The sequence below is a fragment of the Strix aluco genome, chromosome 6 (assembly GCF_031877795.1).
Source record: "Strix aluco isolate bStrAlu1 chromosome 6, bStrAlu1.hap1, whole genome shotgun sequence".
NCBI lineage: Eukaryota > Metazoa > Chordata > Aves > Strigiformes > Strigidae > Strix > Strix aluco.
The window spans coordinates 21,147,841-21,173,718 of NC_133936.1; the positions used below are offsets into that span (position 1 = coordinate 21,147,841).

Sequence of the window (25,878 nt, forward strand, 5' to 3'; positions counted from 1 at the left end):
ATAGCTTTACAACTTAAACACAAAAACCCCATCATCCCAAAAACCCCAACAATACTGAAAACATTTATTATGAAAGCATCGCTTTTAAAAAGTTATTCTCATGAGTATTATCACCATCTAGTGACCACTGCTTAAAGATCTATTTCGCTAAAAGTCTTGAATGAAATAGTTTTGTCACGCAGCATGAAGTGAAGACAAAACCCATCACCACCTCATTTAGCACCATAAGAATGGAGTAGCATTACACATCTAGTTGTCAAGGAATGGCTGGAAAAAGGAACCACAGTGACCACAATAACGCAAAAACTAATTCAGAGTACACAGTTTGATTTGGTAACAAAACATTTTCAAAATCCCAACACTGATATAGAGTATACTCATGTTACTCATTCTCAACTTTAGATTACTCATATTCTATAGGCATGTGTGTATCTGTATTTTTATATATACATATGTATATATGTACATATATATACACATACATGAATCTTTAATGTTAAATGAATTTTGGAGAACACAACAAATCACCAAAATGTAACAAACCATGATGAAATCAATAGCCATATATTGAAAAGAATCAGAGGACTAGAATGATAACCACATTCAGAATGTTTTCTTACAGAATTTTCTCATGTTTGGCATATAGCAATGGTTCAATCCAGTTACAGAAAAAATAAATAGGGTTATAAACGTAAGAATCAAGCTGTGTTTGTTATGCATTTCATTTTCTTCTCTGTCAACCTTGAAATTTTTACAAAGACAGTTTACTTGAATCTTTTTAAATTCACCAGTGTGGATTTATTTGTGCCGCATCTTTTAATTAAAAGACCACAAATTGTAACAGTTACACTTGAATTGTATCAATTACAGTTTAGTCAGAATACAAAATTGTCCTTGACTCAAGAGCCAATCCAAGGGATGCTTTCAGCACTAAAGGACAGTTATTGCAAAATCAAAGACAGAATTAATAGGGGTCTTTCAACTTAACAGCATAAGTTTAATACACAGAGAGAGACACAGACACACCTTTTTTTTTTTCAGTATACTGAAAGCCCATACTAGTGTGCTAATAAATACACATCAAAAGATTATAAAATTAATAAAAACTAAATGACAGCAATGAAACATGGGAGATGTTTACATTCATAAACACTTCATTTATAGCTTTTAAACAGCATTGCAGACTAAGTTAAAAAAACGCAGCCTTTTTTGATAGGTTTGCAAGTTACCCAAGTAATGTCTACCGAAAGGCACCTCTGAGAATTTGTTTCAACAGCTAAAACTTAAGTCTTATCTGGAAAAGGATGGCAGCATAAAACCAAGTATGTAAATACAGTTATATAGTTTAAAATTCATAGTGCATATCAAAACATAAAAGCTCATTTTCCCACTCTCCTTTAAACTGGCATGTATGGCTTGCTGCAAGATGTGCCTGATCTAGCCTGCAGATTGACGTGCTACCTATGGTGGAAGTGTACTGTTGTGAAAAGAAACATTACTAGGGAAGCAGTAGAACATTTCTTTTCCATGGCTACATTCCTGGGGATGCAAAATAGTCAAAACAAACCCTACTGTCATCACTAGCACACCGACAGCAAGAATCAGGCAGGATATGAGGTTATCTGAATGGTTCCATCGCTCTTTGGACAGCCTTAGATAACACGCTGTTGGGATGATAAAAACAAGTGGGGTAGCACTCAGAACTCCCTGTGTGTGGGAAACAACAACAGAAAAAACCCTCATAAGCATGTATATCTAGATGTGAAGAACAAAAACCTAAATTTTTAAATGGCTGTGATTAGATTAATGCAACAGTAAAGCCAGAGAATAGAGGCTTTTTCCAGTGTTGCTATATGGAAAACTTTCTTTTTAAAGTCAGAAATAACCTGCAAAAATATCTGTAAAACTATTTGAATCAATCTGAATTATTTCAAATGTTTTCACTTTGCTCATACAGAATAATATTGTATGTTGCAAGTACTATTAAATCTAATTACCATCAGTTTCTCAGCTTCAGAAGTACAGTAAAAGTCCAAACATAATAGTTCTGCAATACTCTAACTTACAATATTTAAGATCATTCCACGTAGGAGTCTAGATACAATACTGCCTTAAAAAAAGTGGAAACATCATGTAGCAGTTCAAAGAATTCTGATCAATTCCTACATTTGTAACCCAATTTAGGTTGACTTCCCTATGGAAGCAAAGGTCCCCTTGAGAGAGTAGAACCTGCCCTTTTATTAAAAATACAGGTCCTCCTTAAATGCTCTCTTAGATAGGGACAGATAAAAAGCACCTGCTTAAAAGCTTTTTATAGTAAACCCACTGCATATAAGTTACATGCCAAAGTGAGCATTTTTATGCAGAAATTTTGAATGTTTACTTTGGCACATACTTAACAACACGATGTTTCAACTTAATTGTGGTGAGGTAGTAATCCAGCCTACTGATTATCTTTGCATCATTGTTTGTACAAACTTTTGTTTATTTTTACGGTAGAACGTGTTAAGAGTGATCAGTACAGACAACAAAATAGGTACATGCACAAACTATCTTCTTCATAAGAACCAAGACACTAAAGCATGTGAAGCAACACAAACGAGCAGCCTGTAAAAGAATAGCACAGCAAAATCTGTGGACCCTTGATTCCCATATGACTGAATGGTTTCCCTGGGGAACTACCACAGGGCAAACACGATGGCTTGTGTTTTGTTTTTAAACCAGAAAGCAAAGAAAAAGTAAGCAGTCAGAGAAATAGCAGCAAATGCCATCTGTGGTTAAAAGCCGAAGGACTGCTCTTCTGCTGGACAGAAAGCCTGCTGAGAGAGAGGACAGATCATCCTTCCTTCACATGTAAAGACTCTGCCTATTCATTTTTCTCTACTGGTGGATATCAAGACTGAAAAATCTTACAGCTGTATTGTCAAATTCTCTCCTAAAAAGGAAAAAAAAAAATCCACAAGAGATGAACTACCCACTCAAATGTCTGGCTACCAACTTCTATTTGTAACTGAATCAAGTCATCAGCTTGGCTATGGAGTAATTGCTGAGGCCTCTCTGGGTAAAAATATTGCATTCATGAAATGTTTGCTTTTGAGTGATTATTTTAAAACAATTTCATTCCAAATAGGAATCACACATATTTATTCATGCTAGAAAGACTCACTGGCAGTCCTCTAGTGTAAATTTATTCTTAACATATTATACCATGTAATAGATGTAAAACACATATAGATACATAGACATATATGGGCACATACAGTGAATTAGGTTCATTATAGCAGTATTCTGATATCTGGCCAGAATAGGCATGTGTGCATGTGTGTACACATTTAAATACTTCTATTGGTGTGTATATACACACAGAGGTGAATCTTCTGCACTGGCAACATAAAAACAGAGGGAAAAAAGACGGAAAAGAAATTGCGAACAGATGACACAAATGAGAAATTTTAATGGAAACCTGCATCCCAACCAAACCAATAGGAATATTTTTATTTTGAGCTAGTTATAATTTGGAAAGGATTAACTGAGAAGAAACTATGTAAGTAATTATTTTAAATAGAGGGTAACCGCAGAGCTTATCTGATTATTCAGACCTGTTCTATAATATTAGTGCAAGCATGACCTGCTAAATCACTGCTACAAAATCACTCACTACTGCTTGGTTACCAGATAAACTGCACTGTGGATCAGAACAGTGTACATGTATCATAATGTACATACAAGTACATGTACCATGTAGCATAAAGAACAAATCCCTCCGTTTTGTTTCATCAGTAAGCATGCAATATATGGCTTGAAATTGTCAATGAATTCATGGAGAGGGATGTAAGGAGGCTATTCTAAAATATTTCTATAAAGAAGCAAAGGCTGCCCTTAAAAAGCTTTCTCTGCTTTCTAACTGTTATATCCTGGAGTATGGTATTTCCACATCTTCTTTACTTATTAAAAATAGCTAACCTGAAATTAAAGGTAAACTGTTAAGACAAACAATGTTTATCATAAACAAACATGGGCCCATGTGAACCTCATGAAGTTCAACAAGGCCAAGTGTAAGGTCCTACACATGGGTCAGGGCAATCCCAAACAGAAATACAGGCTGGGTAGAGAATGGATTGAGAGCAGCCCTGCAGAGAAGGACTTGGGGGTAGTAGTGGATGGAAAACTGACTGTCAGCCAGCAATGTGCACTCACAGCCCAGAAAGCCAACCGTGTCCTGGGCTGCATCAAGAGAAGTGTGGCCAGCAGGTCGAGGGAGGGAATTCTCACCCTCTACTCCACTCTCGTGAGACCCCACCTGGAGCACTGTGTCCAGATCTGGGGCCCCCAACATAAGAAGGACATGAACCTGCTCGAGCGGGTCCAGAGGAGGCCATGAAGATGATCAAAGGGCTGGAGCACCTCCCCTGTGAGGACAGGCTGCGAGAGTTGGGGTTGTTCAGCCTGAAGAAGAGAAGGCTCCGGGGTCACCTTATAGCAGCCTTCCAGTACTTAAAGGGAGCTACAGGAAAGATGGGGAGGGACTCTTTATCAGGGAGTGTAGGGATAGGACAATGGGTAATGTTTTTAAACTGAAAGAGGGAAGATTTAGATGAGATATAAGGAAGAAATTCTTTACTGTGAGGGTGGTGAGACTCTGGAACAGGTTGCCCAGAGAAGCTGTGGCTGCCCCCTCCCTGGCAGTGTTTCAGGCCAGGTTGGACGGGGCTTTGAGCAACCTGTTCTCGTGGAAGGTGTCCCTGCCCATGGCAGGGGTTTGAAACTAGATGACCTTTAAGGTCCCTTCCAACCAAACAATTCTATGATTCTATGATAAACATAGATGGGAATTTTTTTTAACATTTCCTTTGATTAAATGTACATTCGGTGCCAAAGCAGACTGACTTCATCTGGTAAGCATACTTTGCTAACTAGTAGTCTAGGACTCAAGTAGACTACATGGCAGTTCCAGCCAACCAGAGAAGTTACATAAATGTGTTAAAACTGGTTCGAAGCAGTAAATGCCTTGTATGGCCTGCCTTCATCTCTGCAACGAGGTGACACCAGACACAGGAATGTTTACTGGCAAACAAAGCAGTTTCCTCCTAAAAAATCACATGCTCAAGTTATGAAATTACTCAGTTTTTCTCCCTGTTAAGTCCAAAGCAGGGAAAAATTCCAGTTACTATCTCTGTGGTCTCACTACTACTGGTTCTTTCTTTCTCTCCATCCCCCCCCTTTCCCCCCCTGCCTCTTTGGATTTTGCCCCTTTGGCTCAAGACAGTCATTAGGACCTGCCCCAGTATTTAGTAATTTGCCAATTTCATCAGAAGGAGGGATTAGAGACAGAAGTGCTAGATTCAGTCCTGCAATACAGTCAGGATGAGTAATTTAGTGATTTCCACTGCAGTTTAAACACATTTGGTAAGTCATAGCCACTCGCCATATCTCCAAAACTGTTCTTAAAGGCCTCCCCAACCATATGAACTTTACTTCCTGAACTTCCTTCCTCCTTTAATTATCTGATTTTGAAGCGGTGAATAATTCTTTTTTTTTTCCTACCAACATTTCTACTGACTACTATGTCAAATTATGTAAGACTTTCAGTAGAGCTGTGGATTTTTCAGAGTTCTGTTTTATAAAAAAGTGATTTATTAAATAAGAGAGTATACAGGTTCACTTACATTTAGCTCTAAAACTATTCCAAGGCAATCATACACTAATGATACACCAGTCGCCACAGCAATGATAACTACTGTCACAACAATATGGAAAACTGTTGAGAGGTTCCCATGGAAAAACACATTGGCAATCACCTGAAACAGAATCACAATTTTAAACCTTGATTTTGGTCTTTATGTTAACAAACAGCTTATTCCAAATCTTCTAACCTTAGGAGACTAAAAGAATGTGTGAGAATACACTGACTGAACTTTATCTATCTTGCTTCAAAACCTCTTCATCCACTACCAAAAATAACTCATAACAAGCATTGCAGAACACTTGCAAGACTGACTTAAGTTATACCTGCAGGATTTAGGGTATACTTATTTTCTTCTCATTTACTCGCTACAGAATAAAAACCATCTACAATTATTTATTGAACGATGGATTTCCTAGATGGAGATATTTTCACAAAGCAAAACTAGTAAGCATAAATATGCTATTTTCAGCTATTCTCAACATAATAACAACAGTGACATTTATGCCAAACTTGGAATTCTAAGCAGTCCTGATATTATTAAGTAATTGTTAATATAATATTGGATAATATTATAATAAATGTAATACAACAGTATATTGCCAGAATCTAAACAGTACAACTAGTACTCCATAGTCACTGCATGTAGCAGGATAGGATATGTTGATATTTATTACAGATCAACCACTGACTTCAGCTACAGTGTATATTAATAATGTGAGAATATTATTAATATATATCACGATTGTTAAAGGGAGAATGTAATAAATTCTTACCTCTCTGGTCACAAAACATTCAAGGGGGAAGGTCAGAATTACAGTAACTCCATAACAAAACCTTCCAAATGTAGCAAGGTTGTCATCTCTACAGTAGTTTTCAAATATATCTCCTGAGGCATAGCAAAACATCAATTAGTTTGAACTTCATGTCATTTGTCTATTTGCAAAATGAAGTGTAAGTTACTGGAGTAGTTGAGACTTTCTGATCCCCTCTCCTAACACATATTAAGAAACTGTAGCTACAGTCACAAATCACATCCAGGAGGAACTTTCACCTTATCCTGCTAGTAGCAGTGTTTTTATTTCAAGTAGCATTTATCTTTCAAAAATATTTTAACATATACACATTAGAGTTTGTCATCTGTTATCTTCCCCTTGGCACAGATTTTGTATGAGATGCTGGTGTTTGTTTAAATAAGTATGTGACATTCAGAAAGAAAGCTGGTATGTAAAAGATACATTTCCTTTAAAAATGTAATTCCTAGAACAACAATTACACAAGGAAGACCAGGGAGTTACCTCTGGAGAACTGCATTTCCCTGATGGTACCTAATCATAGCTCGTAAGCTACAGTGAAGAATTTAAAATATTCTGACCCCGAAAGCCCCTTATAAACATACAGATTGTTACTAGCAAATCTCCTTACATCTAACAACAAAAGCGTTGCTAGAGTGTTCAAATCATCATCTTGCTTAGCGTTTACCACAAAGAATCTGGAATAATGATTTCTGAGGCACAAGAGGCACTGGAAGCCAGTAGTCAGATGATCTATCAGGTCTTTTCTACCCGATCACTGTACTGTCTTACGATTTACTACTCTTAGGATCACAATGACACTGAAGAAGCAGTAAGGTGTACATTAGAGAAAACAGCCAAAAGATTTTGACAACAGAGTCAGAAGGTTAAATGGAACCTGTTTACAGTAAAATTATATACTGAGGGAGAGCTGCAGTCAGAGATTTCTATACTTGAAATATCTCAGCCAGTTTGCACTTAGTCTAGCTACAGTTGCATCTAGGACAGTAAGTTACTCTGCATAAACAGCACTGGAGGCAAGAAAGAAGGACAAATCAAGCACTAACCCCCATCCTACAATTCCTCTGTTCTCAACTACATGATGCTGCTCATCAGGAGAGGAAAAAGCTTGGAAGCCGTCTACAATTTGGAACAGCACTATTAAATAAGTACTTGCTTATGAAATGCATATTTTTCCTGAAGAAGCTAATGCACTGAACAAATTTATGCCTTGTTCTTCTGAAAGCACCTTCTCCACTTCAACAAAATGATCTTAAATAGTATGATGTAACATTGATTATATATATTTATACATATATTCATATACCCACAGAGGTGACAGTAGGATTAGTTACAGCAGAACAGATGTTGTAAAGATAGGAAATATCTCCAAGTCAGAGCTAGGATGTTTTATTAGCACAGACAGGAAAAGATACATGAGAATGTACAGAAAAACATGACAGGCACCCTGTAGAAAAATCAAGGCAATTTTTATTTTTACTTCTCTCTGCTAGTGGACCACATGGCTAAACTATAGATGTTTAGTCCTCAGAAGTATTTTGATTGTGGAAGTACTCATAGGAGACTTTCACCAGTGAGACTTACACATGGGAATCTGACACCTATGAGCACATAGCTGACATCTTTGTATCATGTTTTGCTTGTCAAGTAACTACAAGGAATATCCTAACTATTTCTGTCCAAACATAGTATGATTTTGGCATTTTTACAATCACTAAAATATTAACAGCAGAAGTCAGACAGAAAGGCGGAAATGTAAGCATTACAGCAAGCACCAAAATTGCAGGATCAAACAGTTTACCTTCTGTGTATCCTGTAAAAGTCATATATCCACACGCAGCGAACACTACACTGATAACAACAGCGAGTGAGACAGACACGTGTGTGACTTGAGACCAGTTCTTTAATGTGGGTTCTTCCAGAGACCCATATATTAAAAAGCTGTTATGGTTGCAGATGAATGCTGAAACACACATGACAGTTAAAGCAAATGTATGAATTCATGCATATAAAATAAACTTATGGAGTGTATATGCCAAGGTAGGAGAGACACAGCACAGTTTGAATCCACTAATTATAAAATACAGACATTACTCCTGCAATGAGTGATAAAGATAAATGGCTTGAACTTTTACTTACTTGTTTGATTTGATGAAGGTTTATATTCATCCCGAGATGATTCTGATTACATTACCCTAAAATGCCATGCTGTTTCCCACCCTTCACACCTCCATTCCACCTCTATTTCCTCTTTCTGCTCTTATTTTGCTTAAGAACTCAACAGCAGTACTAAGATATTTTTTTTTTTAATCCTTAGAGCCATTTGCTACTTTCAGACTTCCTATGACAACCATTTTAGGCAGCAGCAAGCATTGGGAGGCCTCAGATTATCACAGCATTAACAAGAAATAATATATCAGATCCTGCAGGCAGGAACAGATTTTAGAATAAGGATAATGGAAGTGAGTGGAGACTCACCTGAATGGTTCATTGTGAGAAATGGGAAGCAACAGGCCTTCTCTAGTGAATATATGCATTGCAGTCTAAGATTTTTCCGTTAGAGGTTATCCAAGAAAATGCAGAACAATCTCTGCCTCCTCAGTTTATCAATTAGACTAAACCTATTGGTGCAGGTGTTTTAAGATGACCTGGACAGTTGAGCTGGATTCACGTGCCACACTGCTGTCTCTGCTACAGCGGCCATAGCCTCTAGGGCCAGATGGGCAATGGATGGGGATAATGTCTTAAATCATAACAATTAAATCTATATGGATGACTCGAAGTCAATTTTATTCTTTTCTAAACGAGCTTAACATGAATATAAAAAAAATACAATTAAAAAACCCGCAACTTCTAGGTCCGAAATATTAAATAATTTCTTACAGTTGATCTGAATATTGAGAATACAACAAAAATTACTTACCAAATGACATCACCCCAACAGCTTGTACTGCATTTGATTTTGCAAATATCCATGCATTTTCTGATTTGGGTCTAAAACAGACATTTGTTTTAAAGATTATCCTCTTTTCCACTACCAGCTACTAAAAATAACTTAAAATTCTACGCTGTAATACAGAACTGCTAGTCAGATCTCCAGAACTCTCTGAAGTAGACCACAGTGTTCATCAACAATAAGTTGAAACAACAGAGATACCCTTCCCACCTCCCTTGTTTTGGTTAAAGTATTTTTGGCTGTAAAAACTGGTTACAGAAATGTCAGCCTGCTTCAGTGACTAGTTTTGTAAATAAACTTTTCAAGTCATCATATACCAAGAAACAGCAACAGGGAAGGTAAAAGCTGTTACTGATTCCGAGTAAGGTTATCTCAACCCAAAATCTCTTCTACCTATTTAGAGGCAATTTCTTCCTTTGAATTTGCACATGTAATCCATGCAGTCTAGAGATACTTTTTTTGTAGGCTAGAAATCAAACGAGGCAGTTTGCCTTTCTTTACACCTGTTCCAACTATTCCTCATAGTAAAGGGATTCTGCTAGTTACCAAAGGAGTAATAAAGTGTGAGAGTATATGGAGACTTTTATAATCAGGCAAGAATGTAATATCGCCCGCATCTGCTCCTCTATGACATGCCCACAATTTTGGGCCTGTGGTACTTGCAATTCCTAGAGGAGGACCACAGAAAACCACCCAAAGACTTTGTTAAAATCCATCTGATGCATGAACTTCCTCTGTGAATAAAGACCCAAAATGACGGAAAGGGGAAGGACATGAAACATCCTTTTCCAGAACTACAATTTGCTAAAAATATAAAATGAAATTCACAAGCCAGTTGAACATTATATTTGTAATACTAAAGCACAGCCAAAGGAACAGTACAGAGAAGCTTGCTCTTAAAAAGTTAACTTTGTGCTGCTAACTTTGATTGCTCTGTTTTTATTCAGAAGGGAAAGCTGCTGCCACCTGAGGCCTTAGCTGTTATTTTCCTACTGCCCTAGAAAGCAGTACAGCACTCATACCAGTTCTGTGAAGGTGACAATGGCAGCTTTGTCTCTCCCGCTATCTAGTGATAAGTAGCTGGTTTTGACAGCCATAGTGGCACATGCTATGGTAGGTTTCATTGCTTTAAGATGTTCAAACTCCACCCCTACCCCCTAAAAAGAAAAAAAAAAAAAGACAAAAAAAGATGTTGCTGTTTCCCCTTTCAGAACTCATACCACTACTTCTTGAGGGCTCAAATAGTCAATCCTTCCTTTTCTATATTAAAACCCCCCCAGATTTACAGCATCTAATGCACATTCAGTTCAGACATAGAGCACCTTTTCAGCTCTTAAGCTGTGATTGCTAAGCTTAACTTTGAAGTGAACAGAACCTGACCATCAAAATCAAGTTCAGTTTTTTTGTCCTTAGATGCAGTATATCGTCTTGGCCACTGTAACATACTGCTTCTAGTCTTAAGCAGATAAATACGGCCCTCCTAAAATATTCTCAGACTCAGCACGTAGGTGAAATAGAGTATCTGGCATTTCGCTTGTGAAATAGGAGCTCTGACCCACTATAGCTGCTGTAGTTCCTTATATAAAGTAGCCTCCCTTAATTGATGCTATTGATTTCAAATCACTAGGGATATCTGTGGCCAACTCATATTCATAATTTTGAATGTATTATTTTTCAGGAAAGCATTTGTATCTGTTTGAGGGGAAAAAAAAAAAAAAATCAATAATCCAACATAAAATAGAATATAGAAAGCCAGCATTACAATTGTTCCATTCTGTAACCACTAGAGGTCAGCTTTGATATCAAACATACAGCATGAAAATTTGTTTCATATTATGCTTTGACAACAGTACTTGTAAGTCTCCATACCCCTTCTTCTAGTAATAATTAACACTTAGATTATCTAATACACTATCAACAAAAAAAATTTAAAATGCACAGAAATAAAGAATGTTTTTGTCTAAAACACATTTAACTTCTGTGAAAATTGTACATCCTGTGCAACAGTATAGCTATATTATAAGCTTCTATAAACAGGGATTTAAAAAATGGAATGTAGAAAGCATATGAATTTCAGTTAAAATATTTTTAATAAAGGGCCAAATAATAAATTTAAAAGAAGTAAAAATATCAAAGGAGCTAGTTTTCCCCCTGCATAGTGTTAGCTTATGCACTAGCAATATGCAACAGACCAAAATATGGATGAATGATGAATCAGATTAGGAGTATTATTTCGGGGGGAGAAAAACCCAAAAGAACAAAATCCTGCTTATTTAGCAACATAAGATAAATTCCTTCCATTCTAGTTGCAGAAAGCATGAAGAATTTCAGATCAATGATTTGAACACTGCCAGCGGATTGCAGTGTCATACAATGCACATTGGCACATATGACTATTTCTTACAGTAAGTTATATACTGCTGCATGTGTTCTGAAAAATATTTTCATACCTTGGGACTAGAGGGATCTCACACAGATGTGAGATATAAACTAAGAAGCAACACAGTAAGAAATTTCATTTCTTAGTGTTTACAACTAAGAGTCAACAGCTCTAGAGTTCTGACCCTATCAACAACAAATCACCCCCAAGTCTAGCCTGCAGGACATAGAGACTTATGTAAAGCTCCTGGAAAAGGCTGCAGGTGACATGAAAGTGTCAATATAAAGTAAGACTTCAGACTCGGAAAGAGAAAATTGTGTGAGGAAACAGTAGCTGTTAGTTATGGAAGAGCCACACAGTGAATAATCGCTTAAAATGACTCAAGACAAAGGGCACCTAATGGAAATATCAAGTACCAAGTATCAATGTAAACACATATTCATATAAATATGTGTGTCTGTGTAGCCAGATGTATACATCGGCTGAAGGAGTCTATCACAGGAACACCAGCTAACACTATACCTGTTCTGCTTTTTCTATCTTTCTGCTACTGCTCAAGATGGAATTTTTTTTTTTTTTTTTTGAGAAGAACCTTTCTTCTGACCAGTTTGACCTACAGTCTTGCTAAGAATTATTAGGGGAAGATTTTAACTGCTGCTCATACAAGAATAGCAATAGGTGCAAATATCCATGAATGACAAAACCAGCTAGCTTACTGCTCCTCTCAGTGTATAACACCACAGCCTGTACCTGCATGAACGCAAAGTTTTTTTCATGCTGGAGAAGAAGGAGAAGTAGTTAGATGAAACACAATGAAAGTTAACAGAAGAAATACATCTGTGACACTAAATGCATTTGTTGAGAACTGTACTGTATAGTAGAAGTTGTATCACAAAGTAAAAGCCGAGAAGTAATACAACTGTGATTTTTGGAACAAAAGATTGAACAAAAAGACATCCAAGGGAGATCCCAGACAGAAAAAAATCTCAGCTGAAAGTAAGACAACAGCAAGACAGACTGACAATTAAAACTGTCTGTAGGAAGGTAGTGAAGCCTAGCAATGAAGAAAGCCTAGAGGTTAAGAAACTATGACTCTACTCAATCTTAACTATACTTAAGGGAAAGTATAGCATAACAAACATGTTAGTGAGTTCAAGTAAGTTTTAAATACTTATGTTTACCTACATAAGAACAGGGGAAAACGAAAAAAAAAATGAACCAGGCAAAGGTTAAGACCTCCTAACGGGGTAAAAGGCATTTCACATCCAGATCATGAGTAAAAGTTGGACAGATTTGGCAGTCTAAAGCAGCATATCTCCTACTTCTTATGAAACATTTCCAGTATAACATTCCCCATCTTAAGATCCATGTTATACAAAAATCTCTTCTGTCATTTATGTAGAAATGCTGCCAAATAAAATACAGCAACAGAGTGCATCACAAGCAAAGTATCTTTAGGGAGGACAGGAGAAACGTACATCCCTGATCTCAACCCAGCTTGCAGGTATGAAACACTGACTGGAAAAAAGTTAGTTTCTAGAGAAGAAGCAAAGTCATATGTTTGACAGGGAGCTACATGTTGGAATGAGCAAAAGACTTCTATTGTTTTGCCCTGAAGATCAATAATAAACCACCAAGTTTAGGTGCAAATCAGCAGTTATCAAAATAATCCAGGAACACATAGCAGGTTAATACAGGTTTAATTCAATGATTTAGACATTAGAAAACTAACTGTAAAATTTAAATTCAATTCTAAGGTAAAATACCTTTTTAGTTTTTGTTTGAACTTTAAAAGTTTAAAGATACTTAAGAAGCTTTAGATGCTGAATATTACTTCAACCAATATAATGGAAAGAAAATGAGTAATGCTCACATCAGCCTTGAATTTTACATTAATCAAAATCATCTTGATTGTTAAAGAAAAACAGATGAGGCAAAGCTCTATGTCATCCCCACTTAGTTACAGCTGCTTTAATTCCTCTTTCTTCCTTAATGATCTACTGAGCAGTTCTGTAAATATACAGTAGTTTAGGTTTTATTTTTTAATTTCATCAAAGTTTATCTTTGCTTACTATTGGATTATTTATATGAAGGAAAGAATAAAACTTTCTACTTTCAAGTTATTTTCCTGAACACTTGGTGTTTCATCCCTGTGATCAGCTGCCAGTTGAGTAATTCTCACATCCTATTTATGTGTAGCAGATGCTCTTGAAGATTTTCCTAGAGATTTCTGTATTATGCAGACACTGACATCATGACATTCTTTCCAAAAGAACACCAAATTAAAATGATCCATCTTTATAAGCTACATAAAATATTGCTTTTTACAGCAATGAATGTTAGTTTCAGCTTTGAAGCATTAAGTTATTTTATGCAGTATTAACATACTGCACATTTACAGTTTGAGATAATTCTAACCCATTGTTTTTGATCACAGTAGAAAAATTCCCATCTATAAACAGGTGGAAATAAAGTAAAGAATGGATCATCAAAAGGTATTTTCATCCAACATCTTAAACTATTGAGACTAAAGTCTGGGTCCAGAACACTGGATTTTATCTGCAGGTTCATTATGTTCTTCAGGCAACAATAAGTATATGGATGATATTAATCAAAAAAAAAAAAAGGTACCTCAGTTTCATGTGTGTCATAAGAGAAAAAATTAAATAATTCCTCATCTTAAATACTTTTTTTTTTTCCCTGAGAAGTAACAAGAAAATAACATTCCTATAATGTCCCTGGACAACCCACTCCACTCCCAAAGCAACTAAAAAAAAAAAGAATAAAGTAAAAATGCAACATTGCAAAGACTTAAAATTGCCATTTTTCAGCCTACAGTTTCAAGCACATCAAATCATTAAAAACAGTAACAATGTTGTTGTTTTGCTTATGGTCAAACACACTGCAGAAGGTTTCTAGGAAAGATAATATTCTCAGTTGTCCAAATAATAGATATAATTTTCAACTAGTACATGAATTGCATTTAGGCAAAAAACCAGTTTTATCATCCCTGGATAATCTTCTTGTACTTCCCAAAGGGAAGTAATCTTCACTTTGAAAAATCTAAAGGTAAGTGAAAACTCATTACTACTCAGAGAGTAATTATCAAAGTGGGAAGATACCTGAACAGGATTCCAGTGGAACCTGACCTGAGTCCAGCACTTTCGAATGTAAGCAGCAGTAACTTGAATGATTGAACAAAAAGTAAGAAGCATCCTTAATAGAAAGCATGAAACGTGCAGTTAACACAAGCATGCTAGAGAACAGGGTGAAAAAAGAAAAATCATAAATATGTTGGTAAATGGAGAAATCATCTGATAAAGCAGTATTCAATTCTGTAATGACAAACTCTACAGTTATGCTGGGAAAAAAAGGCTTCATGAGAACAGGGCAGGGGGGGAACAAGCAAAATAAACCCCAAACTTCATGAGAACAGAGTAAAAGAAAGGAAAAATTGCCAGCTTACAGTTCTGCAAAGAAGGGCTTGGTGCTTCTATGAGATTGCAAACTCTGGGCACATCCACAGTGTCGTGCTATTTTCCAGAGGCAAACAATCAAACTAGGTTACATAAACAAGAGTGTGGGAACCCCCAAAAGATACAGCTGGAAGAGACCTCAAGATACTTTGCATGTAAAATACATCAATCTCTCTTCTCTGCTTCCCATTGGGAATACCACAGGCAGTTGGGGCACCATGATCTCATTTCAATTTGCAGAGAACTTAAGCAGCCATTGAGAATGATCAGTAGCACAGGAAATGACAAGAAGAGAAAAACTAAAGGAACTGGTGTTTGTTTAGTCTATAGAAAGAATCACCAAAGGGGAAAAAGCTACAGCTCTTTACAGGTGTTTTTTAAGCATTTGAAAAAGACTGGACAGTTTGCTGTCCATATCCACTGTGGTTAGGCCAAGAAGCAACCAACTTGAAATGCACTGAGACATACGATACACATTTAGGAAGAATTCATAAGAAAAGGCTAGTTAAGAACTGGAATGGGAAATCATGGAATTGCCAAGAACAAACTAGACAATCACCTGTCATCAATGACAGCCATACAATCAGTTGTGCCATGTAACAATGGTAGGGATTAAATAGTCTTTCTTGGCCCCATCAAGCCTTTATCTAGGATTGTACAAATTCTTTTCAGATATGACAGATCTGAGGACTGTTTCATAATCATGATTTAAAATCTCTTTGAAAACTCCAACTTTTATTATATTTTAATAAGCATTCACAGTAAATGCATTATTTACTTGTTTCACTTGTTATAATACTACGATGGGACCCATATTAAAATATATTAGTGCTCTTTATTCTCATACTACCATTAACAAAATATTAGAAGAGGGTTTCAATAAAGTATGTATCTATTTCTAACTGTAAAATAAAAATAGTAAAAATAGTAAAGACATTGATACAATGTTTGTGAGAAAATTCTGATTAACAGTTTATTAACTTGCCAGATGCATTTTTAAAAACAGCAAGTGTAAAGGCAAAAATGGAAGTCTCTGAAGAACTAAAAAGGAAAACTTCCAAGAATCACTCAAAACCCAACATTACTTATTGTAAGAAAAAGAAACCCATGCATTTTGTATTTTTCAGTGTATCAAAACTGTTGAGAAGGTATGTTACCATAGTAACAAGGTCATCAGTAACCATTACATACAGCTTCTTCCTTTTTTGACAGAGGATTTTAAGATTGCCCTTCCAAATACCCCTTTGACACACAGTATGAGAAACATGCTGCTTCAGAAAGATGGGGGGGGAGGTCCCATACTGTTCTGAGTGCATCATTTTATGGATGATTGACGACATCATGTACTCCTATTCTAGCCATCTTCCTAGCATTAAACATGAACACCCTGCAATTAACCCACATATCGTAGCAGTAAGACAAATGAATAATTATGTATAACACTGCTGAAACAATCATGGTGGAAGAATCCACTTCTTACAGAAACTTTAGAAATACCATATAAAACTACTCCAATAAACAAACATATTCAGAAATAGCTTGTCGTCTTTATTATATATCTTAATATATCTTCATAACACTTTCTTGCAGTATAATTATAAAAATATTGCCACAACACATATTCCTGTGTACTAAATTGTCTAGAATACTCCAACGTTAAATACTTTCAGAGTATAAGTGCTGGAAAAGTTTTGCATGCTTATATTGTGGTTTTCTCAAATGACAGAATAAAGTTTTTATTGTTGTGTTCTCTTTTTTCCTTTCATTATTTGTATTTAACTTTTATTATGAAATCATTATATTAACAGAAAAAGAAATATTCCTAAGATACTATCTGTTTTAAGATTGCAAATATAGGCCATCTGACAATAATGGACAAAATCAAAGCCTTCTCAAACGACAAACAACCTTACATGTCCATTCAGGAGTCACCTGCTGTTATCCATATCACCAGCAATTTCCAATTAATCTGTAGTGTTTTTTTGAGACTTTTTCTAAATTTCCTTATGTGCAATAGAAGAAAAAAAAAAGGATAAAGTAAGTTTTAGCAGTTCATTCTGTATTACTGTTAATACAGATTTATTTTTTTCAATTATGTCTCTCCCCAAACAGCCACGTTCCAAAACTACACAGATATATGTAATAGTGAAATAACAGATTACATATGATCAAAAATTCAATTTGTGACAAGTGTGTAAGAATACTTACACTTGTGGACTGAATGTTACTGTTCTCACCATCACAATAATCAGGATGACAATGGTTAAAATCAGAGAAATAAGAGATACCTGTAAAGGTAAAAACACAACTTCAGTAAGCTGCTGAAAGGTTGTCCTCTTAGCAGCATAAGGCACTTTTTTTTTTTTAAAGAATAATTAACAACCAAGTAAACTTCTAAATATCACATCGAATATTCATCATTAGAAAGCTTTTCCCATATCATCATCTTTTGTTATTCTTTTTGAGTAACTAGCCAATTGCAACAACTGGAACAATTTGTCTAATTTTAAGTGCTATTCCCATTTAAACATTTCTAATCAATGGCGCTCAGCATTTCAAGATCAAGCCTGTATCACCTAGTGCTTTACAAGATTTTATCTCTGTTAGCAGTAGATGGCAAAATTCCAGCAATTCACATGGAGACCAAAGTTTTGCTTAAACTATTCCAAGTTTTCCGATATTTCTCGGAACAGAAGACAGTCTGAACTTCTAAAATATTTAACATGCTCTAGCCAGATGTATTTGAGTTCAAATACATTGTTATGACTGACACTTATTTTCTTAATGACATACAGAAAAGTAAACTACTGTTATACCTTTCCCAGTTTTGCTATGTCTCGATATAAAGATATAGGCAAGGTAAAGATGATGGTGGTAAGGAGAATTATGAAGTGACGGTCAGTAAGGACGTTATCCGGTCCAACTAAAGCAAAAAAGAAAATAATTTATTTCTCTAAGAGACTGACATGAGGAACAGATTAGATACATTTGAAAAGCTAGGAGTACCTAACTCTGATGTTGACTAGGCTTCTATCTCTTTACTCATGCCAAGTAACACTGAAATAAAGACTAAGCACTAACCTAACCTTGAGGAAGCCATACACAGCATGTGCATAATCACAAGAATTCTGCAAATTCAAAGCAAATGCATAACATATGGGATATATTATACCAAACTTGGGAAGTCTGGCATTTCTACATATAGATTAATACTAATTTCTTTCATTATGCCTGGGTCAATGTTGGCAGACTGCAAGTAAAACATTCTACTACTTCTTTCTGCCATATACTCTTGAGGATTTTTTGACACTGTGTGTTGACATCAATTACTGTGCTGTTGAAGATAAACAAATTCTTACAGAATGATCCTAAAATAAGTTAATTTTGAGGTTTGAGTACCTCCTTTCTTGTTGTCAGCTGGCTTCCACTTGCAAAATACAGATTACCATGTGAAGGCAACTATAATGTTATAAAATTCCTTGCAATCCGTGGGATTTATTTGTACAACTGGTGTTTTTTTCCAGCCAATGACAACAGAAAATAAAACATACCTCAGTTTCAGTCAGACTACCATGAATCATGGGCTTGAATGAAAGCTTGCTGAGTACTTATGGCTGGGAAGTGACTGGCAATTGACATGGAAGGTCTGTGTTCAGTTCCCTCTATTCTTTGGGAGATTATAATGCTTTTCCACCTCTTTCCAGGCAGACATTCCTACCACTTAAGTGAAAAAATGTGCCATGTTGGGGGCTCCTCCTATTACTGACGTCATATTGTACAGAGATTATTAGTTATTCACTGTCACTATCAACCTGGTCAGGTATTCACAGAACAAGAGTGTGACAGTTAAAACTGAATCACACCTTGCAGGCTTCCCCTACTGAAAATTGTAGTCCTCCTGTAGAAATCAAACAGTATATACAAATACTAATTTCCACTTCATTGTAGACATGTTCTTTTTAATTTCCCAGTGAAGAATGTTTTAACTTAGCTGGCTTTGTGCTAAAGCAGATGGCAAATGTCCACTGATTCTGCTGTAAAAACTTACAGCAGGGGAAGGGTAACAAGTGCATGAGTTAAAACGCTCAAAATGCCACACCTGGTTTTGAAGAGAACATCTAAGAGAACTGAAAGTTACATTGCAATTCATGACCAACTATTACAGATATGCTTAAGTAAGCATTAAATCCATTATACTATTTGTAAATCATTCAGAATTATTCACTAGATAAAGTACAGTTTCAGTATTCAAATGATTATTATAGGAAATATCTAAAACAGATGACAAAATATGATGACCTTGTAAATAGACCACTGTGGAAGACTCTTCCTATTTGCTTAGTATTTCATTGAAGCAAGAGATCTCTTCACTGACACTGAGTCCAATGATAACCAAGGACTTTTATTTGAGAAAGACATTAAAAAAACACGAAAAACCACAAAAACCCACTCATACAAATATGCTTCAAGTTCTTAACTGGAACTATATTTAAGAGTCATTTAGAAGCAAAGTAACAGGTAATCCCTAAATACTTACGCTATACTCCTACCTAACACATTTTCCCTGTTAAATGCATCTTACCTCCAGGAATTCTCTGAAAAACTTTAGTTAAAGTGTCTCCTGTTATTATGTTGTAACTGATCATAGCTGAAAGAAAATAAATTTTTTGGTTAGTAGACGTCAAATATGAAATATTTGATAAACATTTAATACACGTATTCTGTAGACTTCAGGATTATGTGCCACCATCCCTCTTGAATTCTGGCTAGCACCAACAACTTTTAAGTTTTACACTGAAAAAAAAATTCTTTAATGCTCCCCTTTACTTTTTATCTTTTTTTTTTTTTAAACAGGTACAATCTAAGCAAGAATCCAGTCTGATAAGCAAGGCTGTTGTGCTGACTTGCCACATAAACTTACTTCAGAAGAGGGAAAAAAGGCTTTTTAAAATTATGTTTCCGACAGCAATTCTTTGTCAGTTAATTTTCAAATTCTTATTTCTCTTTAGCAAAGTTCCTGTGTTAGCCTAATAATCAGTCCTGCAATCAAGTGCACAGGACTTCCTACCTCATATAAAAAGTTAGCAAAATCTTTACGCTGGAAGAAAGGAGAAGAAAATAGATGAAGATATCAGATATGGACTTCCATTCCTTCCTCTCATTAGTAAGAACTGTGGCCTTAACATTCATACTTCATTCTTATCTTATTCTACACTATAAGTGTGTATGTGTGCATGGGTATGTATACATACACACAAAATATATTTATATACTCATGTGGTCTTCACCATTTAGACAGCATACATATAGGTACCAACCTTAACGCATAAATATTCACTGTTGTGAAATAGTAAGTCATTACACTACTGACAGAAATCAATTCAAGCACATACATACACATAACTGGTAAGGACTGAGATCTTTACAATTCTTTGCCATATTCTCTATGAAGTAGTAATTATACTCTTTTTTAAGTCAGCATGTTTAACATTTTTAGCTGCAGTAACAGTAACTTGACTCCCTTAAAAATCTCAGCTACCTGTAATCAATTCAGACTGATTATTCCTAAAGTAGGGATTTTGATCTAGGACTCTGTGGTCACTGAGTCCAGACTCTTGGTATCTCAAGTCACCACCTCTTGCAGCCCCATGTGTGAAAATATCAAGTTTATTTAAGATTTTATTTAATTATGTTAGCACTGTAGGGGACAAATTCAGAATATCACTTTATTTTAAAATTCTGGTCTAATTAATTCCTGCCCAGATTCTTCTACCCGTTTGTTATTTCACTATTTCTTTTTCAAAGAGGTCTTGACTGCCCAATTTTCTAGTAGCTCATTAGGTATGAGGCTGAATTAACACTTTTGAAGAGCAATGACAGAACATAATATTCAAGCAAGATCTGATCAGTGGCTTCTAATACTACATCTTTGGAAAAATATTAATTCAATATACTCCTAAAGTCGTATTTTGCTTTTGTTTCAGAGACATCAACCTTGTGCTTTGCTACTCATTCTAGAACAGAATCTCTTCTTTGGTATTTCTCATAGCTACTTTTGTCATTAGTTTTTAAGTGTGTGATCATGAATTTCTCTGCTATTACACTTCAGTTAATTTCTATTATTCTCATCCTCCAATTCAATGAATTCTTCCTCAGTCATTCTTCAGAACACACCAAGTATTTTTTTTTATAGGAAAGAGGCATACACAGTATATTACTTTACAGAGGTCTTAATATTTAACCAGTGAAAGAATGAGGTAATGTGAAAAAGCTTGTTATTTATAAACCTTAAAGATTTCTATTTTTTGTGATCTTACCAATAAATGGATATAAAAATTGAAGAGTTGAAAGAATTAGATAACCTACAAGACCATATGTTTTTCTGACCAGCTCTTGATAGGTGTTGGTACTGGAGAGGTTTCCTCCTTTGATCAGTAATATAATGGAATAATCTGTTAAAATATAAAATTACTGTTAAAGACAGTATGAATCAACTTGTGGTTGGTTACTGTTCATCTTATTTACTCCTTAAAAAAAAAAAATGTCTGTAAAAAGGAAAACAGTGTCACTGGGAAGATCAGGGATGAGAAATCTCACAAAGGATCTCAATCCACCAAACCCAGGAGTTATAGGTTCATATTGGAAGGGAATTCCAGCTTTCCTGATTAGGGAGAGCAGAAACAGACTCATTTTCATTGGTTTCCAGTATGGCCAAAGGGAATGAGAACTGTCACAAGCACCAAAAAAGGAAAATTCAATTAATAATGCAGATGGCTCCTGAATGGATGGAGCATTTGATTATATCCTGAAAGGAGGTAACATGTGAGGATTGCCTGTGTCATGGTGCTAGAACTCTCAATCATTTTACTCAGCTATTTATCAAAGTTTGTGAAAGATAAAGCCTGGTTAGCATTTTATGTCTTCTCCATCGTTTACAATAAAAATATTATAAACATTTTTATTGAATACTTGTAAAATAAAACATGCACAAAGTGATTTATCTGGAAAACCACGAAGGAATGTGCCTCGAGACAGCTGATGTCACAGGCGGAATTACTCCCAGATTGAACCTCAACTTTTAAAAGAATGTTTTGAAATATTGCTGTTTTATCAAGTTATGCTTTAGTATTCATTTGAGCACCATGCGATTTTCAAGTCCATATTAGTTACAGCACAGAATTTATTACCTTGGTGCAGATGTCCTGACAGACAGTAGCTAGACCTTGTCTATTCCTCATCTGGCTTTCACTTAGCTTGTAATCTATGCTGCGATAGGAACAGTTCATTTCTGTGAATAGTATTGGTGTTTATTATCTTCTGGGAATTACTTAAATGATGACATTTTCACAGTCTTTACAAAGAAAATTTATACCATTTGTTAATGTGAAAGCCAATGCAGAGATTACCATGAGCATATGCAATTTTTACACAGTATATACTCACACTATAATTGGGAGGCGACAAAAATAGAAATAGAGTTGTTCTTTATCAATTATGTTGCATACTGAGCTGATCTTGTACAAGAAATATTAAGTCTTTGTAAGGGATCTTAGACCCACAAAACTTGAAAAAGATTTATTGTTAAACGACCTAGAATTGTATTTGTCAATGTAGGACTAAACCCAGTATAATTTAAAAACATACCCCAAAATGAAATACAGCGAGAACTGCTAAATAACAGCTATTCACCAATTACTCAGTAAAAGCTATGGAAAATAAATGCTAATGTTACATACTTAGCCTGTACTTTAAATGCCACAAGTCAAAAAGTTGTAACTATACTTATAATTTGCTCATGCAAGATATGTTGAGACACACCTTTAACATAATAAAATGCTGAGTTTAATTCACAGGTTCTGGGCTATAAAGTCTTCAAAATACGTAGAAACTCAAAGGACAAATCAGATTTCCTGCAGAAAAGTAACTGAATTTCTGAGCTATGTTTATGATGATTTCATTAATGTATTTTGCCATCAGCCATCCAGAAAATTTCCCATTCATAAGAAACACATTTCTTACGTTATATTGCTCTCCAGACAAACCTTGATCATTTATGCAGACCCTTAAATGATATTTTAAGCAATGAAAAGCATCAACTGTTGCTCAGCATATAGCCACAGCAGAATTTGTGCCACTCATGTTGATGTGATTTGTCATTTTAAGACTTGAATCCACAGACTCTTTACAAAAATTCTCCTTTGTTGTCAATGGATTTACTTACATTTAAGTTTATCTACCGTCTGATTTCAAAACTTGTCCCTTTTTGAAGATAAATCCATTATTTTTTTGATGAACGATAATTAAATAAAATATTCAAAATCATAGTATGACCAAAGGTTCTCATTCTGTGGTGTATTTTAAAAAAGTGATATGCAACCCACTCAAGGATCAGTCTCTTAATTAGGGTAAAAACAGTGGACTAAAACAGGTGATTATGAGGCACAAATAAGAGCTATTCTTCCAAATGTCACCTTGACCTAGCCTAAGATACTAGGCTTTACAAAAATAAAATGCACACAAAAAGCAGCTTTGTATGTTGTACAGTATAATTCTCTACTTTTACTAATCTGCTCAAGGGATTAGTAAGGTAAGGAAAAAATTTGTTATTTTTATTGCCATACATATACTTGCTTAAAATACCATTAAGCTCAAGATCAGCTAAACGTTACAAGACTAATGTTCACTTTACAACAGAAACTGCTTTTAGAGTACCTGTGATATAGGCAACCCCAAATAAAAGCAGTACTCCTAGTGGAAAACCAGCTTCCTTCATTGAATATGGCAATCCTGTAAATAAGAAAAGAAGAAATTATAGAAGAACATTTTCAAATACTTGTGATAACCAAAATAAAGAAATATTCTGATTCAAAAAAATGCTATCAATCTCTCAAATTGGACCATCATGCTTAATAACCTCAGAAAGATCATTTTCAGTGACAAAGGGTTGCCTATGTGTGAAGTTCAGTCAGCACCTGCGCAGCCAGTTCTCTCTGATCATTATGGGAAAGAGGCTGTAGGGTATTTCTGACTGTGAGACGTGATCTCAGCTGACACCACTGCATTTTTACATACGAAGCAAATACAAATAGAGACAAATCTTTAGGAACAGCAGCAGAAAGTAAGATGACAGTGTTATTCGCCAAACTGGATAGTCATGCATGTATAAAGAAGGCTGAACACAGGATAGCGAAGAAAACTATACTTACCTATAATACCTGATCCTATGATAGAGTTGATAATGTTAAATCCAGCTGAAGCAAGATCACTGTTTCCTCTTTTATTCCTGGGCTTAGTAACGAGGGCTGTTTGGTCATCTGTTTCTACCTATTTCAGGAAGACAATAACATTATACATGAGAAAAATACGTAAGAACAAGGATTTTACACATAGTCTATTTAAGATAAAAAAAAAAAAAAGTCATAGACTCAGATTTGCAGAGGTATTTTGGTAACTAAATCCCATTTTTTTCAGTGAGAAATCAAAGGGGTGTTAGGCATCTAATTCCTGTATAAGTCTGACCCATAATCTTCTATAATTAATTATTCTCTGAAAAAAAAAAAAAAAGTAGAAGGACAGAAATGTATATAAACTCAGAGGTAGACTGTTAAACAAAGAGCTTTTTAGTCATGTTCCAAAGGCAGAAATGTGAATCAAGTATTTCTGAAAATATTTTGGCCAATACAACTGCTCCCTGAATCAGGGGAATGAAATCAATTTCAAGTTACTAGTAAAGTATGCCAACATCTGAAGATGCTCTAATTCAAGGTTTTATCCAGCATTTTAAATATTTCTGTGTCATCCAGTGGTTAACTCATTATAAATAGTTAATGACACTGTAAAATTGGCTAGTCCCAGAAAGTTTCTGTGGGAAGGTCTGGTACAAACCAAAGTTCAAAGCAAAATTTGTAGCCAGTAGCTTCAAAAATTAAAGCTCTTAACTTCAAAAAGCATCTCTTCATAAGCATGCAGTGGTTTTCTCCTCAGATCACCACTCTGCTGTCAGAGAACAATTCAGAATCATTCATTAGAAGGCCATTATTTTAAATGAAGTCTTGCAATTCAAAAGAAGAACATGCATTTAATGAAGAAAATGCCCACCTGTGTTCTACAAAAGCAAAACATTGTATGCTTACCATGAAAATAAAATCACTATTTCATGGATGCAGGAGCCTATCTAACATATATAGCAGGTAGTACAGACTCAGATGCTTGTCACAAGTACTTCTGGAAAAAAATTAAATGACCAATAAATCTAAGTCATCTGTAGATAGTGGTATAAGCATAAGAGTTCCTCAAGGAGGACTATATATGTAAGTGGAACCTTTAATCCTTAAGCAGTACTAACATAAGAAGAGTAATACTGGCTCAGATCAAAGACCAGTATAACCTTGCATCCCATTCCTGAGAGTGGCCACAGAAGCCGCCTAGGGAAGAGTACAAGAACATGAAAAACAGTTAGCAAATAACCATCCTGTCCCAGCTTTCATCAGTTGGCATATCCTGGACTTCCTGAGGCAGATATGTTCTTAGTGCATCACACCCCTTAATAGATTGCTCCTTGAATTTGC

General features: G+C 35.4%; 1 protein-coding gene across 1 annotated transcript; it reads right to left on the reverse strand.

Annotated features, from left to right (window-relative positions):
* Nucleotides 1-912: 912 nt before the first annotated feature.
* On the reverse strand, nt 913-24,965 carry SLC38A11 (solute carrier family 38 member 11). Its single transcript, XM_074828277.1, has 11 exons — nt 24,517-24,965; nt 24,023-24,097; nt 21,628-21,762; nt 19,893-19,958; nt 18,127-18,233; nt 17,519-17,598; nt 9,422-9,492; nt 8,300-8,461; nt 6,460-6,572; nt 5,667-5,798; nt 913-1,707 (listed from the first exon to the last, which is right to left on the reverse strand). The coding sequence occupies exons 2-11, from the start codon at nt 24,081-24,083 to the stop codon at nt 1,462-1,464; spliced, it is 1,173 nt and encodes a 390-aa protein (XP_074684378.1). The 5' UTR covers nt 24,084-24,097; nt 24,517-24,965; the 3' UTR covers nt 913-1,461.
* Nucleotides 24,966-25,878: the final 913 nt, after the last annotated feature.